The sequence below is a fragment of the Grampus griseus genome (assembly GCF_964374135.1).
Source record: "Grampus griseus genome assembly, chromosome: 1".
Classification (NCBI taxonomy): Eukaryota; Metazoa; Chordata; class Mammalia; order Artiodactyla; family Delphinidae; genus Grampus; species Grampus griseus.
Genome location: NC_139017.1, coordinates 24,329,085 through 24,343,209, shown reverse-complemented (window position 1 = coordinate 24,343,209; position 14,125 = coordinate 24,329,085). Strand labels below are relative to the sequence as shown.

The 14,125-nt window shown below is 35.5% G+C and overlaps 1 protein-coding gene across 5 annotated transcripts in view; it reads right to left on the bottom strand.

The window, feature by feature from the left end:
- The window catches only part of AHCTF1 (AT-hook containing transcription factor 1), an 84,011-nt gene that overhangs the window by 40,895 nt on the left and 28,991 nt on the right, over positions 1–14,125 (bottom strand). For 4 of the 5 annotated variants that reach the window (XM_082655775.1, XM_082655773.1, XM_082655774.1 and 1 more), the window contains 7 exons: positions 12,950–13,082; positions 12,658–12,839; positions 12,158–12,219; positions 11,102–11,230; positions 3,684–3,774; positions 2,520–2,609; positions 44–184 (listed from right to left, as the gene is read on the bottom strand). In XM_082655775.1, coding sequence (XP_082511901.1) covers positions 44–184; positions 2,520–2,609; positions 3,684–3,774; positions 11,102–11,230; positions 12,158–12,219; positions 12,658–12,839; positions 12,950–13,082 — 828 coding nt within the window. The remainder of the gene's footprint in view (positions 1–43; positions 185–2,519; positions 2,610–3,683; positions 3,775–11,101; positions 11,231–12,157; positions 12,220–12,657; positions 12,840–12,949; positions 13,083–14,125) is intronic. The other variant, XM_082655777.1, reaches the window with a different exon arrangement.

Here is a 14,125-nt window from a genome sequence, read left to right as displayed (position 1 = left end):
AAAAGTCAATGAAACACTCATTTATATAAGACAAATAGCACACCTCTCTCGGTGATCTCTTGGGCCTCAGCTGCAAAACAGCTTAAGACTATATTAAGGTTGCTAAGAAGTAAATGGCACTGCTGGAGAGACTGTATAGTTTGTGGATCGATGAAACGACACGAACCATCAAATAATGGCGCACCTTTCAAGGATAAAATGTAAGATTAGTTTTGACACAGTACATCTGAATTAACTAAAGTCACAAATGCAAAACATATCAAATTCCTATTAACCAGAGAATTATTCTATATGAGATCTACAAAGACAAGCTTCAAATGACAAATACCTTCAAGGAATCTAGAAAGGCAGATACAAATACAAATTTTTACTTTTTAAAAATGTAGAATGAGACTTCCCTGGTGGCGCAGTGGTTAAGAATCCGCCTGCCAATGCACGGGACAGGGTTTGAGCCCTGGTCCGGGAAGATCCCACATGCCACGGAGCAACTAAGCCCGTGTGCCACAACTGAGCCTGCACTGTAAAGCCCGCAAGCCACAACTACTGAAGCCCGCAAGCCACAACTACTGAAGCCCACGTGCCTAGAGCCCGTGCTCCACAAGAGAAGCCACTGCAACGAGAAGCCCGCGCACTGCAATGAAGAGTAGCCCCCACTCGCCACAACTAGAGAAGGTCCGTGCGCAACGACGAAGACCCACTGCAGCCAAAAAATAATAATAATTAAAAATAATAATAAAATAAAAATGTAGAATGAGGTAAGCAATAGGTGAGCACAGAGGAAAGTGATATAGATTCAACTTCAGATTCACTAGAAATCAGTTATATTCATTAAATGCTTCTCCTTCAAATAAATCTTTTATATCAGACCTTTTATGTATTATGTTGTTTTGTGATTATTATTTGATAAGAACTCTTTCTTTCAGCGCCAGTCTTCAAAAGTGAGACAATGAAATTAAGACTCAGATAGAGACCTATTACAATATAATTGCATGCTTTCTACAATGAATGCACTGTAGACTCGGTTGTCCTCTCATTTCAAATCAAGGTTGAGTTTACAAATGCACTTTTGGGAGAAGCTATTTTAGCAGCTATTGGTTACATTGTTTTAGATAAGATTTAATTACATTAATAATTATGTGTGATTTGACCAGAAAACAAATACCTTAATTCTGAATACTTCCTCAAATCATTTGCTTTACTTCCAATACATTTAAAAAACTATTATACTTTGTATTTTAATTATTCTTAGTTAAAAAAAAAATAATAACAGTAATAAAGCTCAAAGCAGTAATAATAATGGCTGAGCTACCAAGTTCAACCCTGAAACACCACATTATGCTCAAAGCATAATAAAAGCATACAATTTATGAACTGAGTCGAATATTTTTTTTGGCCAAGCCACATGGCTTGGGGGATCTTAGTTCCCTGACCAGGGATCAAACTCAGGCCCCCACAGTGAAAGCACTGAGTCCTAACCACTGGACCACCAGGGAATTCCCAAGTTGAATTTTTTTTTTACATAACTTACGTAATCAGCCCTGAAAACATTTTCCTCTCAAAAAAATATTTTTTTCACCCTGATTCTGAATTATCAGGTGTTCCACACTTCAAATGTACAATGATTACTGAAATATTTAAAATTACTTATTTCATGTTTACAATTTCATTTAAGTACACCCTCAAAATACTATACAGAACTCCATGTACTCCTATCAAATTTTGTTGGTTTAAAAATCCTCTACTAAGAATAACTTTTTAAATAAGTCCAATTTGTTCATTCATCATGACATAATAATACTAATAACAAATACATATATACTTCTAAATAAACTTAAATTTTACTTTCATGTACAGGGCAATCATATATTTACCTTTAACATTATTTTTGCACTAGTTGGGCATAATGGGCTAATATTCACAGAATACAAGAAAACTCAAAGTGTACAATTCACTAATAAACAAGACTAGATAATGACTAATGACATCTGTTAGTAGAAGACAGGTGATTGAGTTTTTGCCCTGCTATTTAGCTTCATAAATATTTTAAATGGAAAATGAATAAAGCTCAGAAGTTAACTGGCATATTCTCTTTACTCCATCATTAACATATTTTATAAATTAAATTCTAAGATCAAAAGATAATTAAGCTATAATTCTGAAACTTCCTATTGTGGACATACCTAACATGCTGCCAATTTAAATGATCTGCTGAATTTAAGAAGAGTCCATCTCAAATTATCCATGATGATTGCAAAGGATTACATGAATAAGTAATATGAAGTTGACATTTTTCAATGTGGGATATTTTTATTGTTTTATTAAAGCTAACACATGCTCATTTAAAAAATAAACAAAAAAAAATAAACTATCTGTTGAAAAACCCGTCACGCTAATGTAAAAAGAAATAAGTTTCCTTCTGGGACTTCTTTAAAGAGTTTGCAACTTCAAAATGATTAAAAATTATTATTGCTATATACTCAAAACATAACCCAAGGTTAGTTTTTTAATATACTACTTACATAGTCTGTCAAATTCCTCTTTTGTGAGAACCGCTTTATTCCATGTCCATTCAAGAACAAAGCGCAAATTAGCAGCAGAATTTGGTTGTTCTTATTTGTAAATATGAAAGGGAAAAATAGAAAATGATTATTAATTACAAAAAAAAAATTAGAAACTTTTCAGTGGAGAAACCTGACAGAAACCACCCTAACCAAGTGAGCGCCCTTAACATCAACATTAATGGAGACAAACTGGTAACATGTACCTTCAGGGTATCACTTCAGGGAGCACATCAATTTACATAACACTGCTGTAAAACTGTAAAATGTGAATCTAATCATGAGGAAAGATCAACAAACACAAACTGATAGGCAGGCTACAAAATAATACTGCCCATATTCTTTAAAAATGTAACTTTCTTCAAAGACAATGGCTTAAGAATTATACAAGATTAAGAGAGATTTAAAAAGACCTGAAAACTAAATACAAAATACATTCTGGATTGGATTCTGAATTCCCCCTCCCTAAAAATGTTACAAAGGACATTAGGACAATTAGTGAGATTCCAATAAGGTCTACAGATTAGACATCAGCATGCATCAATATTAGCTTTCTTGATTTTTATAACTAAAAAGTGTTTTTTTAAGTGAATATCCTTGTTCTTAGAAGGAATATATCGAAGTATTTCAGTAAAGAAGCATGATGCCTTCAACTTATTCTCAAATGGTCAGAACAAAAACAATGTGTGTGTGTGAAGTGTGTGTTTATAAAGAGAGTAATACACACAACTTGAATGAATCCCCAGAAAATTTTTGAGTGAAAAAGAGCCAATCCTAAAAGATTAGGTACTGTAGGATTCCATTTATGAACATTTTTGAAATGACAGAATTACAGAAATAGACAATAAATGAATGGGTGCCAGGCATTAGGAATGGGGTGGCGGCCGGGGGTAGTAGGCATGGCTATGAAAGGGCAACAAGAGAGGTCCTGGGTGTGATATAATATTAGAGACTTGCCAGATCTTATCATTCATGGGGGTAAAGGTACACTGTAAATGTCTTACAACTGCACATGAACCTACAATTATCTCAAAATAAAGTTTAACTTAACCCCCCGCAAAACAGTGAATTGATAGTTTTAAAAATACAAAAGTAGTTTTTAATTGTTAAAAATCATAATCTTACCTTCTGTTATCCACCTTTTGATACATCCAGTCAAAAGTCCCAGAGAACTTGTCTGGATTGCTGCTGACAATATAGCTTCTAACTGTTCTTCCTAAATGATGTGTTAAAAAAAAAAAAAAAGAAAGAAAGAAAAGAAAGGATATGTGATCAGAGACAGAGGCAGCAAATTCAAGTTCAGAACACAAATTTTAAAAGGATTAAAAATCATTATGATTCACTAGGATGGCTATACACAAGGTAAGAAGCATTGGTGATGGTGCAGAAAATCCTCATACACTGCTGGTGGGAATGTAAAATGGGACAGCCAGTTTGGTCTGGTAGTTCCTCAAAATCTTAAACAGAGAGTTACCAAATGACCCAGCAATTCCACACCTAGGTACACACACAAGAGATATAAAAACACATGTCCACACAAAAAGTGTACATGAAGCAGCATTATTCATAATAGCCAAAAATGAGAATAACCAAAATGCCCTTCAACTGAAGAATGGATAAATAAAATGTAGTATATCGTACAGCGGAATATTACACAGCCAGAAAATGGGATGAAGTACTGATACATGCTCCAACATGAATGAACCTTGAAAAACACTGTGCCAAGTCAAAGAAGTCAGTCACAAAAGGCCATATATTATTTGATTCCATTTGTATGAAATGTCTAGTACAAGTAAATCTACAGACGGAGAGTAGATTAATAGTTACCAAAGGCTAGGAGAGAGAAGGGAGGAAAAGGAATCGACTGCTAATGGGTATGGGGTTTGGGGGAAGGTGATAAAAATGCTCTAAAATTTAATGTGATAGTTGTACAACTCCATAAATATACTAAAAACCACTGAACTGAATGGTATATGAATTAAATCTCAACAACACTATTTTTTAAAAAAGCATTATACATCTCGTTTAAGAATCTATGAATTTCATTCACTACAGCAGCAAAGACCTTTTAAAAAAGGAATCATATGAATAAATAGATAAGTTAAACAGGAAGAGGGAGCTACAATATGATAAAAATTCTCCAAAACTAAAAATAGCATGATTCTAAATGGAGATTCATCAGAACAATTTACATTAAAATCAGGGACAAAACAAGGATGTCTGCTAGTACAATTATTTTTCTATGGTTTGTAGAGGCTCTACCAAATGCCATGAGAAAATAAAGTAATAAACAAAAATGGGGGGGGGCGCGGAAAGCCTATATTTGCTGATGGTTGCATACCTTGAAAATCTAAGATATTCTAATTTAGTTAAGTGGATACCAAATGAATATACAAAAATCAACTCCATCTAGAAATGAACATAGGGAAAATGGTCTACTCATAAAAATACTACAAAACACTTAGGGATAAAAATAGAAAGAAACCCACTAGAAAATAATCATAAACTCTTACTGATAGATGTAAAACAAACCCTAAATAATTGGAAAGATATACCATTTATACCTAGATGATTATAAAAATGCCAATTCTCCCCCAAATTAACATGTGAATATAATAAAATTCCCAAAAGATTTCCAACAGAAGCACTGGATAAAACCATCTTATAATTAATAAAAAAGAACTGCCTATGAACTTTCAAAAATTATAGATTAAAAAGAGACTGCATTACCAAATATCAAAGCAGTATATTAAAATGGTATAGAAATAGGTAACCAGATTTATGAAACAAGATAAAAACCTGGAAATAGAACCCAGTAGATATGGACATATAATATCAGATAAAGGTGGTATTTCAGTAGCATGATAAAAGGATATTATGGGTCCTGTTTCACAAATGATATAGCACAGCTGGACTAATCATCTGGCAAAAAGAAAAATGTACCTTTACCTTATATGACACACAAAAATGAATTATAGCCTTAAATGTTAAAGAAACATTTAGGTGTTAGGAAAATTTTTTTAAGCCAGAGCTATAAAATGCATTTGACTCTAAAAATATTATTTTGAATGTGGTAAGAGATACCATAAAACAGTGAAGAGCAAATGATGGGGGAAATATGTGTAAGATTTACAACAGGATAAATACCTACATATTTTAATAAAGAATTTCTATAAAGACAACCCAATAAGAAAAAAGGTAAAACCTACAAATACGTAATCAACAGAAGAACAAATCCTGACAACAATATATGAAATTACATATATATCATCCTTTTCACGTATATGGAGGGATAAAGAGATACAGGAAAGTATACATATCAAAAAGTCCATATTACATACAACTAACAAATAATTACCAAGTGGACACTGATCAAACTATGGCCCAAGTCTAGATTGAGAATACTTCCCAGAAGTCCTGTCTCCTCCTACCTGATCAAAAGCAAATCCCACTCACTCCTGCCATCCCCCCTGGTAACCACTCCCCAGCCTTTTGTAGCAATCACTTCTTTTTTTTTTTTTGGCTGCACTGGGTCTTCGTTGCTGCGCGCGGGCATTCTCTAGTTGCGGCGAGCGGGGGCTACTCTTCATTGCGGTGCATGGGCCTCTCATCACGGTGGCTTCTCCTGTTGCAGAGCATGGGCTCTAGGCGGATGGGCTTCAGCAGTTGTGGCACTCGGGCTCTAGAGCGCAGCCTCAGTAGTTGTGGCACACAGGCTTAGTTGCCCAGTGGCATGTGGGATCTTCCCAGACCAGGGCTCAAACCCGTGTGCCCTGCATTGGCAGGGGGATTCTTAACCACTGAGCCACCAGGGAAACCCTAGGAATCTTTTTTTTTTTTTTAAACATCTTTATTGGGGTATAATTGCTTTACAATGGTGTGTTAGTTTCTGCTTTACAACAAAGTGAATCAGTTATACATATACCTATGTTCCCATATGTCTTCCCTCTTGCGTCTGTCTCCCTCCCACCCTCCCTATTCCACCCCTCCAGGCTGTCACAAAGCACGGAGCCAATATCCCTGTGCCATGCAGCTGCTTCCCATTAGCTATCTACCTTACGTTTGTTAGTGTGTATATGTCCATGACTCTCTCTCGCCCTGTCACAGCTCACCCTTCCCCCTCCCCATATCCTCAAGTCCATTCTCCAGTAGGTCTGCATCTTTATTCCTGTCTTACCCCTAGGTTCTTCATGACATTTTTTTTTCTTAAATTCCATATATATGTGTTAGCATACGGTATTTGTCTTTTTCTTTCTGACTTACTTCACTTTGTATGACAGACTCTAGGTCTATCCACCTCATTACAAATAGCTCAATTTCGTTTCTTTTTATGGCTGAGTAATATTCCATTGTATATATGTGCCACATCTTCTTTATCCATTCATCCGATGATGGGCACTTAGGTTGTTTCCATCTCTGGGCTATTGTAAATAGAGCTGCAATGAACATTTTGGTACATGACTCTTTTTGAATTTTGGTTTTCTCAGAGTATATGCCCAGTAGTGGGATTGCTGGGTATATGGTAGTTCTATTTGTAGTTTTTTAAGGAACCTCCATACTGTTCTCCATAGTGGCTGAACCAATTCACATTCCCACCAGCAGTGCAAGAGTGTTGCTTTTCTTTTTGTTTTACCTCTGTGTACGCATCACTAACCAATTCAGCTCAATTCGGTCTATTCTAGGAATAAAGTTTTAAAGAAGATACATGGAAAAAGTCAACAAAATGCCAATATTTCCATACTTCCATATACTTTAGTCAATTTTCTCAATTCAAATTATTCATGTATTATCTATATAAGTGGAAAAAACAACAAGGGTTGGATTAACAGATTCAAAATAATCACAGAAAATATTAAATGCTGTTTCATTAACATGGTTGAGTTACAGGTAATTTTTTTCTAGTTTCACTTTTCTTTTTAAAACTTAGATATCATTGCTTTAACTAAACTTGATAATGTATAATGGCAGCGGGGGTGGGGAGGAATCAGTATTAATTCCCTAAAGTAAAAAAATTAAATAGAGCACTTAAAGTGCCCAACTCCTTAAGGATGATAAACAGTTCCCACACAATACTAATTTGGAGCCTTTGGCAGGGAAGGATAGTCAGTTTCATTTCCTGACCAAAGGGCCCTATGAGCAGGGCCACCAGGGCAAAATTTACCTGAGGTCTTTTAATAAATCTAATTCAGAGCTGCATAAAGCCATTTTGAATCTTGTGTTTTCAATTTTGTTTTCTTGGAGGGGAGGGGAATGGAAGCCCGCTAGCTTAAATGCAAATGCGCAGCCCACAGATTATCCAGGGACCATTAGACAGAAGAGATTTCTTCTACACAACATATTAACAATTCTGCTAGAACATGCACCAGACAGATGGGCTAAAAAGATCATACTACTCGCAATGAACAAAAGAAGATTATGAACAAAACTATTTCAAAACCTCGAGCATCTAGAAAAGAAAGTGGACCTGTTGTAGAAACTGTTCAGGTTCCATTACTAAAGTGAGCAAAATTTGTTGGACCAGGTGGATATCAATTAAAAATAACTTCAGGCTGAAACAGGAGTAACTATTAGTCAGGTGGATGAAGAAACATTTTCTGTATTTGTACCAACATCCAGTGCTATGCATGAAGCAAGAGACTTCATTCCCGAAATCTGCGAAGATGATCAAGAGCAGCAGTTAGAAACGGGAGCAGTGTACACCGCCACAATAACTGAAATCAGAGACACTGAGTAATGGTTAAACTATATCCAAATATGACTGCAGCACTGCTTCATAACACACAACATGATCAACGGAAGATTAAACATCCCACTGCTTTAGGATTAGGAGTCGGCCAAGAAATTCAGATGAAATATTTTGGACGTGATCCAGCTGATGGAAGAATGAGGCTTTCTCGTAAAGTGCTCCAGTCTCCAAACACGCTTCTCTTAAAAAAAAAAAATCGTTGTTATTTGTGTCTAAAAATGGAACATCACACCACAGCCTTTATTTCCTACCCCTACATCATCACTGGGTCTCACTAAAACGATGGTAAAGAGTCAAAAAAGGTATAAATCAACAAGGACAAAGAAAAGAGAAGGGAAGGCATCATGGGATAAGACAGCTCAACAAAATTTTTGAAAAGCAGTACTAAGCAGAGGACAGGTGACTGACTTAGCAGTGTGAAGGAAACCACGTCCTAGAGTCCCCACAGAGGGGAACTATAGATGAGAATAGAGCCAGTTTGGCTCTCAGAATCCTATCAGGTTAAGTTCTTGGAGAATCCAGGTACAGAGGAAAGTGGGTGAAAGAGTGATCAAACATGGGACTGAATACAGGCAACAGGTTCAAACTTAGTATCTAGAACAGACAGTCCCCACCCTTCTGTTACCCTGCAGCAAAGAACTGTGGAGCCAGCCTGACAGATCTCTGGAGACACTGAATAGTCCCAGAAAAAAAATCTGCGTTTCTCAACTAAAATGGTGCATATCCAATCTATCTTCCTAAAGTAAAAGATACCTCTGGATGAACTCTATCCACACAAAACACACAAAAGACAGTTTATAATCTGTTACTGACTCACTTAACATATGAAAAGATAACTAAGAACCACCAAACATTTAAGGATAGCCACCAGATCAGAAAGACTACAATAATAAAAATAACTCCAGAGAAAATAGAGATAATTCATGGAACTAAATAAAACCTGAAACATACATAGCTAGGAGAAGATATTTCATCCATAAAATAGAACAGAATACTATGAAAAAAGGATGATCAAAGAGTAAGAGCTCACAGAAATTTTAAATTGGGGCTAAATTTTTAAAATCTAAAAGAAAGAAAGGAAGATGAAGAAATCTCCCAGAAAATAAAATCAGAGGCAAATGAGACAAACAGTTGGAAAGCAAAGATAAGTTAACCTAAGATCAACTCAGACAGTCAACATTTGTCTAATGGGGTTCTACAGAGAGCAAAAACAAACTGAAAAGAAAAAATTAAGGTTGTGTGAATGACAGGCTAGGCAAGGGTTTTTGGGTTTTTGTTAAGGCCATCTGGAAACTCCGGGAAAAAACAAAAGTTATATAAGAAAATGTTTATGTAGATATCCACAGTCAGTTCCTCATCCACAATACAACCAACTGCAGACAGAAAACATTCAGGGGAAAAAAATTCCAGAAAGTTCCAAAAAACAAAACTTGAATTTGTCATGTGCCAGCAACTACTTATATAGCATGTACGCTGTACTAAGTACTTTAATCAGAGATGATTTAAAGTACCTGGATGGGTGTGCATAGGTTACATGCATATACTATGCCATTTTACATAAGGTACTAGAGCATCCTTGAAATCTGGTATCTGTGGGGGTCCAGGAACCAATCCCTTGTGGATACAGAGGGACAACTGTACATGACTGCACAGTGAATATTTGCCCAGTACAGTAATATAAAAGGAGAGGGGGGAGAGAAAGAAAAAAAAAATCCCCTGGTAATAGTATTGAAAATTTCTCTTATTTCTATGAAATTAGGCATTAAATTCCAACTGCAGGTGTTAAATCACCAGCAGCAATATTTACATTTCGTCTGATATTTTAAAAGGCTCTTTCCCTAACAATTCATTATGTTACATACCTGCAATTATTTAAATAACTTAATTCCAACACTACTTGAGGGGAAAGTTAATAAAACATTTTCTCCTTCTCCACAGGAAAATGACCTGGGATTGGTTTACTTTCTTTAAGCACATTTTACTAGCAAACATCAAGTTAAAATAAATGTGAATTATAAGTTATCACCAGGCAACACTGGTTTTTTTTTTTTTTTGGCAACACTGCTTAAGAATGTCATCTGACTGGTAAAATGTATTGGGACTATAAAAACTGTGAGTGGATTTTACAATATTTTTATTTATATATCCATTAGGAAATTAAGATTTTGGCTTCCACGACTAAGTCTGACTCCCATAACTGTCTTGTGTTTTACAGGAACTTGGAATCTTCACTAAGAGGCTTTCACAAGACACTTGTTTCTATAGAGCAGTGGTTCTCAAACCATCACAAATCACCTCAAGGGCTTATTAAAATACGGACTGCTGGGCTCTACTCTTGGAGTTTGATTCAGTAGCTCTAGGGCAGGAACCAAGAACTTGCATTTCTAACGAGTTCCCAGGGAAGCTGATATTGGGAACCCTAATTTGTGGCTATAGACTGTGAGATTCACCTAAGTCAAGATGGTTTCCACACATGTGGTCTCATTCTCTTGCACCTAAGCTGTTCTCTCTGGGGGCTAGAAAATGGCCCCTCGACTGTTATAATGACTTCTACTCATGACATGCCTGATGCAGCCATGATGTGTTTCCTAGCCTATAGACCTGGTGGCAAGTTAGGCCTATTGGGTCCTACAAGTATGAATTTCAAGCCAAACCCAAGAACCACAGCTACTGACTTGCAGAGTTGGCATTATACTACTTAATCTACTTTTTTAGAAATTATCTAATAGATTTTTGTTATAATAGAAAGCTAATAACATGTGATCCAAAAGAAACAACAGAGTTAAAAATCTCTCACCTGACTTAAACTGGAAGGTTGAATATCAATAAGTCTTGGTGAGAGAAGGCCAGCCGCAAGACATCGATTGTAACTATCAGGAATGACTTCATTGAGAGATGGTCCTGATTTCTTTAAAAAAGTCAAAGTCTATAATAGATTGATTAATATCAGTCACTATTCAATTCAAATAATCAAATTTAAGAATAACTAATAAACTCATCACCCTACTTTACACTTAACATTTTGAATAAAACTAAAAGGCACTGAATGAAAATTGTGGAAGACTACATTTCTGTACTTCTTGCAGGGAAAAGTGCTTATAGGTTCTTGAGGTAACCAATGCTTGCTAGTTACAAATACTACTACTGATAAGGGTATTTTAAGTTGTTTATGTGTAAGGTAACCCTGTTACCTTCTATAAAGCTGACAGACCTGGTAACAGATCTTAACCAACTTAATACACAAAAGAAAAATCTTGCAGTTTATTCCTCTTGGCCTAATGTGAAAGAGATCTGATATGAAGTATAAATATGGCATTCATCCACATCTAGCTGATTATCATTTAAAGGGTCTGCCACTTTGTGTTTTCCTGGAAAAGTATTTTCAACATACAGTCATAACCCACTCTGGGCCAGTCACTGTGCCACTGTGCTAGGTACTTTCTTTGCATTACTTCATTTATCAACATACAGTCATAACCCACTCTGGGCCAGTCACTGTGCCACTGTGCTAGGTATCTTCTTTGCATTACTTCATTTACCCATAAGCTTTCTGAGAAGGAAGAGAATTAAGAGGATGGATAAAAAGGGATGCAGTAAAGCACTGCTTTATTTTTGCCTGGGGTTCAGGAGCTAACATCCATATAAAGCTGCTAAAAACATCCCAATACCTTAGAACCTAGAAGGTTGCCGTCAGTAACTGATGCTACTAGCGGCTAATCTCATAAACCTAGCAGAAGCTACCTTTTAAGACGAAACAATAGTTTATATAAATAACACTAAGTAAAGTTTAAATCCATCATCTGACTTCAGTTCAAGAAGAAACACTCTGTCCAAATTGTCATTTGTTACCTACCTCCTTCTGAAAACCACTACAAGTTATATGAACAACTCCTGAGTTTAACAAACAAGTGGCATCTAAAAAAAAAAAAAAAAAAGATTAAAAAAAAATCCACTTACATATTATATTTGGGATGGTTTTAATACAATAAAATTTATCCTAATAACAGATTCTTAGGCAAGGTATGGAATTACTACATACAATAAATTTTTAAGTAATTTGTCCAGGTATTTCTATCCTAACAAGATACCAAACCTTATCACAAGTGCACTTAATATGAAATAGTTAATACCTTTTCTAGCAAATTCAAAATAGTGATAATTTCTCTATAAAACATATAAACACTAAACTTCTTGTGTGCATATATCAAGTTAACTTCCTAACTTATCCATATATTAACTAATAACAATGAGAAATGAACAATACACTATACACACATATACACACAACACAAATACAAACACATACTCTTGCATGTTATTTTTCTCAAAAGGTAATGTTAAAGAAATACATACCAAAGTTGTAAGTACTTGGGTTAAAAAACTGCTCAGGAGGTGGATATGAAGGAGGAACTCCTCGACTTAAACTTCTCTCATGTACTAATATATCCAAGATGTAATGTGAAGAAGTCCTACTTACAACAGAATCCAGTGACCACAATGCAAAATAAGAGCAATTACGTAGATATTCTCCTGATCTAAAAGAAAATTTTACACATTAGGTCAATGAACTGCTACACATAAAATTCCTATATATGTATATATAAATAAATACATACACATATACGTAGAGAGAGAAAAATCATACCTTAACGAATCTGGCATTTGTGCATGATACCAACGATTTATGTCGAAAAGCCCCAAATATATAGAAGGCTTTCCCTGTCCATATATATTCACCTGCCAAGTAAAGACTGAAACACTGGTATCAGGAGACAAAGCTAAAAGAAAAGAAGATAATCTTTAAAAATAGAATAAATAATCTCAAAATAAATCCCCCAAATAAAATTAGAGCAAGACCTTCTCATAAATTAAGAGGCTTACTTCATATTTGATTTGATTTGTCAAGACACATTTCTATCGTTTATTCTATAAGAAGAGATTCATTCAATTGTATGTTGACTGTTTTTCTATTTCAAGAAGACCTTATTAAAAAGTACTCATTGGCAACTTTGAGGTATTGTAGGTAGAAAAGTAGAAAACGATTTGAATGAAAATTCTCCCATGAATATGTCACTGCTACCAGAGAATATCAATACTTAAAATGGATGCCTTTAGGCTTTAGGGCTTAATTCTTTAGAAGAATTCTAGTTGAGAAGGATTGATCCAGCTATATGGTAACGCGTGGGGTGGGGGGACATAAGTACCTGGATGGTGGCTGGCCTAGAAGGATAGGAACAAAGTTAAGAGATCAATAGAAGGAAAGAGGAAAGTAAAAATCTGAGGCACAACTAACAGGGAATATAAAAAAGAAGATGTGAGTGGGGAATAAGAGACAGGGTTTGATAAGTTCTGTTTTGACATGTTTAGTTGGACGTGAAGAATGGATCACAAATATAGATGCGGGGACTAGGACAGAGGCCATCTCTGGAATGAATGAGCTAACCATGAGAATGAATCCCAGTAAGAACAAACAAAATCAGGGCCCCACTGAACATTCCCAGAACAAAATAAAACTATCCCATTATCACATTCAATCCTCACAACCGACCCTTTGCAGAAGGTATAAATGTATTATTCCACTCACAGGTAAGGAAACAAGAGGCTCAGTCACAAATGTTAAATAATTTATGAAAGGTTACAACTAGTGACAGAGCTGGGACTTGAATCCATGTTGGTTGGATTCTAAGATCTATGCAATTTTCACTACGCCAGGATGTTTACCAGGAAGAAGGAATGACACTAAAGTAGACAAAAAATTCAAGGCAACCAAAGCATGTTTGCCGTATACGTCTCAAAAAATACAGAGGTAAACATTATTCAG